The sequence below is a fragment of the Anastrepha ludens genome, chromosome X (genome assembly GCF_028408465.1).
Source record: "Anastrepha ludens isolate Willacy chromosome X, idAnaLude1.1, whole genome shotgun sequence".
Lineage (NCBI taxonomy): Eukaryota > Metazoa > Arthropoda > Insecta > Diptera > Tephritidae > Anastrepha > Anastrepha ludens.
This window is the reverse complement of record NC_071503.1, coordinates 40,688,027-40,693,411: the sequence shown is the minus strand read 5'-3', so window position 1 is coordinate 40,693,411 and position 5,385 is coordinate 40,688,027. Positions and strand designations below refer to the sequence as shown.

Genomic DNA, 5,385 nt, shown 5'->3' with positions numbered 1-5,385 from the left:
ACATCTCAGACCACTCACGCCGTCGGAAAAGAGCAAGGAAACGTACTTTCCCGACGACTTGTATTTCCTGAATGCTCAATGTTCACTGCAGAAGCAACCGCAATATTCAATGCCGTTCTCTACACCATGAAAACCAAATTCGTAATATGCTCTGATGGTATGCCCTGCATCACCGCAATAAAAGAAAGTAGTAAACCAAATATCATCATCGTGACACATTTATAACTCATCTGCAAGAAATCAAAATAATGTGGACAGCTGGTAATATGCATGCAGACAAATCCGCAAAAGATATGGCTGTCGCGCCTACTATGACCTTAAGTATCATATGTATTTAAAAACGACATATGTATATCGGCCAATACAACTTAAAGGGAAAAGCAAATTATTTGCAAACTGGAACAGATATAGCCATCATTACTTCGTAATAAATCACAGTCGTAAGCCAAAATTTACTGGTCCCATACCCGCAAACTATATCACGCCATACACTCGTCTTCCTCTTGGTCATACAATTATCTCCCACTCCTATCTAATTCAAGGAGCTGAACCTTGGGGATGCTCGTTTTGTAACCTTCCACTCAGCGTGGATCATCTTTTGTCATTCTGTTCCGCACTCCAATGCCAGAGACGTTATTACTGTGGTAATGCAGATCCCTTCCAGTTGTTAAAAGATCCCACAGATGAAAAACAACAAGGATATACAAGTACCTCAAACACTCTGACCTCCTTCTTTAAGCCTCTTGCCAGACGAAAGCCTCTGATGCAAGTGCTGTGTTATGTATTGTATTGTTGTGTATACTTTTATAACAAAAAAATATAAGAAAACTTGCAAGCCCGGCCCGCTTCGCTGGGCACACTAAAATAGAATAGATATGGCTTAGAACAGAAAAGATGTGGTTTTCATATTATTTATTTCTTTATTCTTTATTCAAGCGCTTTGGCATAAACAATATTTTTTGCTTTTCTATTGGTTTTTGAATAAATATATAATGTTGTTGGCTTCCCAACATGTGAACAGCCAACGTATAGTTGACCATGGGTGAATACTGGTTCTTCTAAATTCATCCCGCATATTTCTAAAGTTTGCCCTTGTGATTTATTGATAGTTATTGCAAATGCTAAACGAATGGGCAGTTGCAAACGCTTGAATTCAAATGGTAATTCAAGTGGAATCATTGGAATTCTCGGTATTAGAACGTCTTCTTCTTGAATTTGCCAATTAAAATAGTTGCTTCGATAACATTATTCATCAATCGTTTGACTACAAGTCTAGTTCCGTTACATAATTTTGGATGATTAATATTCCGAAGCATAATAATGGTTGAACCAAGTTTTAATTGCAAATAATGTGGCGGAAATCCAGATATATCCAATGAATTCAAAAATTCGGTTGGATAGTTAACTACTTGATCTTGGTCGATAATTGTGTCAACAGACCGGTATACAACAGTATCACCAGGTATTTTATCCAAGATATCTGCATTTATCTCGTTAACATCTTTATTCGTACCAGCTAATATAGCTCGTTCACTTAGCCAATTGTGATTCTTGTAATTTTGTGTTATGTCGGGAAAAACCTTTTGCACCAAATCGGCCTTTAATTCTGCTAGTTGACAAAAATGATGTGGAAATTTAAATAAGCCATTATTATCAATAGGAATTCGTCCATTGCCAATTTTTAACAATTGCTTCGAAAAAACTTCAGCACTTGAATCATTTTGGAGTTGAACGCGAACATTTGTGTTTAGTGTTAATTTCGTCACATATCGCCACAAACTAGATGCTTTTAAGCACGCATTCAATTCATCAGCTGGGGTTGATCGCGGAATAGCGGGTAACGTTTGTTTAAAATCACCAGTTAATAAAATCAATGCATTTCCAAATAAACGTTGATTTTCACGCAAGTCTTTCAATGTACGATTAAGTGCCTCTAGAGATTTTTGGTGCGCCATTGTACACTCATCCCAAATGAAGATTTTACATTGTTGGAGTACCCTTGCCATTCCACTTCTTTTGGAAATATTGCATGTTGGTTCTTCATTAACTTGTTAGTTTAACGGTAATTTGAGCGCGGAATGTGCGGTACGTCCTCCTTCTAATAATGTAGCTGCAATACCCGATGAAGCAATGGCTAATGCAATAAATCCGTTTGCTCGTATATTGGCCAAAATCAATGACATAATAAACGTCTTGTCAGTTCCACCGGGAGCATCAAGAAAATAAAAGCCACCACTTCCAGTGTTAACGGCATGCATGATTGTATCGTATACACGCTTTTGTTCAGTATTTAAAAATGGTTCATTTGCTTGTAGGTATGCGCTCAATGCATTTCTGTCGTATTGTTGTTCTCGTTCCAACTCTTTGTTGGAAATGTCGTGAATATTTCGATTTGGTGCAATCATACCAAGCTGTGTCAACGCTTTATTAGCAATTGACAAACACAGATCCTCTACCAAGATTAGCACTTCATTGTACATATTTGATGTATAATCCAAATTATGATTTCCAGTTGCAATACGCATTCGGTATAATATATCTTCCGTCATGCTGTTCTTATGGTTATTCCACAACTCACCAGGACTTGCTGGAAAACATGTTGATATGATTATTGCAAATAACGTACGAATTTGGAATGGTGTGGATGATGCAGCTGCATCTGTTAAAGTATCATTCCAATGTGTATCATCCTCAAGCAAATGCAATTTCATACATGCTTCGCGAAATGTAGTGCAGATTTGACCATTTACTGTACGTATGTTTTGAAATGATGTCACGGACATTAATCAATAGTAATCGCAAATAAAAGCATTCTGCATTAGTTGGATGAATTGTATAAATATGGCCTATTGCATCGCTGGCAAAAACATTGTGATGAGTTTCAACCGGTGTTCCTTGCTTCCGTCTTTGAAAATTTTTCGATGCGTGATTCCAAGTGTAGTATTTTGGAGCTTCAGAATATAACAAAGTTCTCGCAAAATCATCTGACCGACATAAATTGAAAAAAGCAGTTAACGTTGTTGCAGGTGGTTGAGTCGCTCTTTGCGCTGCATTATTCCGTGAAATAAACGCGTTGGCCATTTTCAAGATGAACGGACAAATGTAAAACCGTTGGGTATCTGTCGTGAATAGGAAATGAAAAAATTCGCCACGCTGCTTCATTGCTACTTATATACCTGCCCATTTGGTATTGTGTAATTTCATCATTGCTGTTTTCAGCTACCGTCCAAAAACAGCCATATCGCTACCTTTATGAATGTTCTTGCAAATATATTTGATCGATTTAACGGAATTACAATATTCAACGTTTATGTGGGCTTTATAAGTTTTCGATAATATAGGCGAATAAGGCACGATCCATCGGTTGTCAATTTCGATTTCTTCACCTCTAAGTCTGAGCTTTGTTGTAAATCCGTTATCATATTTTGAACGTCGTCGGTACAATGGATATCCGTCATTGCCTGTTATCGTTTCAGCAGTCAAAATCCTTGGATAACTTTTGGAGCATTTACCATCAATCAATCATGGTGCGGCAGTATTCAAATTGCCACATGACCCATGTATCATATTCTTTATTACAATTTGTGATAATTCCGGATCAACTCTTGGGTCAGGTAATTCTGCCGAAATTATATCATCGATTTGGTTAGTTCTTATCTTTTCTTCTAACCATATTAATATGCGCGCATGTGGCAGCCCTCGCTTCTGCCACTCAATCGAATACATCCAACAACGTACTGCACCGAACATTTTATGTTTCACAATAAAATCCATAAGTGATTTGAGTTTTTGCCGAAACACACGTGCTGTTATATCAAGACGATCGTGTGATGATTAATGCAAGAATAAATTGCCTTTTATACAATATCATTCCACTGCGGATTACATGTAAATGTAATGAAGAAATCGGGACGACCATAACGGCGCACATATGTCATTCCATCTTGTGCATATTCATGCATGTGTCTCGGGCTACCTATATAAGACGAAAGTAATATAACCGCTTGTCCAATGTTGTTAGCGCTACCATCATTTTGAATGGCATCACGCAGATGAATGTATTCTTCAGAACGCAATTTACTTTGATTGAATCTCAAATAATTTAATCGTTCTGTTTCGATTTTGGCATACATGTCTACCAAGTACTAATGTAAAAATTGTCGACATTTCAAAATCGTATTCTCATCGTCGTCACGGACCATTAAACGATACGAATAAAAACTTATTGCGCTGACTTTTTTAGTTGTTTCTTGACCTGTTAAACGAACGAAATATATTAGCTAAAGTCCAAAAAAAAAAATATTAAAATCGCTCGCCAGTTGATGGATTTAACATTCTGTAGTTGAGATGATAACCGTCATCACCATATGGGAACATTAATGGGTATTGTAAAGCATCATACGATCTATGGGTTTCAGAAACTGATTGCAATTGATTGTTTCTTCGATGAAGAATGATATCACGCAGTTGAGTCCGATCGCCAACAATGATTACAGCTACTTCATCGATGGTAGGTACATTATATCTTCTTTGATGTTGACCTGTAGGTGTTTTGTCTGATTGAATTTTTATTATATGATTGTCGCTAGACATACGTTCGATTGCAGTCGTAAATAATTGAATTAATGCATTATTTTGGTGCAACATCAGTTCTAACTCCCAAACCAAATTCCGATCCAAACTTCTTTCGCCAGCTACAGATATTCGGTGCTCAGCAGTATCACCACCCATAAAATATATTTGCAAAAATTGACATTTATCATCATTGAATGGTATAGGAGAGCCAATTTTATGGTAAACTTGGCCTTGTATCTGTTTGGTAAAAAGTCATCAAAATGATTGTCATTGATCAAAAAGTCATTGATATCAAATGATGAATTTACCTTAAAAGTTGGCATAAAATTATCTCTAATAATCTTCGTTGCACTAAATGAAGTCATATGGAAACATGTATCATAGTTCCTAAGTTTTTTCGGGAAATGTTGAGATTGTGCTGTTTTTCCGGATAATAATGTAAACAATGGCTCAGGTGGTACATTTAACGCTCGCAATTTTACTTTGCCGCTCAAACAACACATTCCAACAGTTTCGTTTTTAAATTTCTTAGCATGGCAATGTTGACACATTTGATTCATTAGGCCAATTTGAACAAAGTTATGGTCACTGTAGTTAACTGTGTGATCGTATGCAAAAGCAGCTCTGTTCAAATTGATGTCTCTTCGTCGATTTGATCTGGACCGTGCCATTCGTTGCCGATTTGCTTCATTTTGTTCTTGACGTTCTTCTGATGTCGCGTTATTCAGAGCATTTCTCATGCGCCTATTATTATTTGTCGAACGACCAATATGATTACGTGATTGTCTTGGCATTTGTACTGTAATAAAC

At 36.8% G+C, this 5,385-nt stretch overlaps 1 protein-coding gene across 1 annotated transcript; it reads right to left on the bottom strand.

The window, feature by feature from the left end:
* Positions 1-219: 219 nt before the first annotated feature.
* Positions 220-1,955, bottom strand: LOC128869968 (uncharacterized). The gene is made up of 2 exons (XM_054112562.1): positions 1,286-1,955; positions 220-230 (listed from the first exon to the last, which is right to left on the bottom strand). The coding sequence occupies exons 1-2, from the start codon at positions 1,953-1,955 to the stop codon at positions 220-222; spliced, it is 681 nt and encodes a 226-aa protein (XP_053968537.1).
* Positions 1,956-5,385: the final 3,430 nt, after the last annotated feature.

Bases quoted from the DNA above. Each gene is read 5' to 3' on its own strand.
- LOC128869968 (XM_054112562.1), bottom strand. From the start codon at position 1,955: ATGGCGCACCAAAAATCTCTAGAGGCACTTAATCGTACATTGAAAGAC.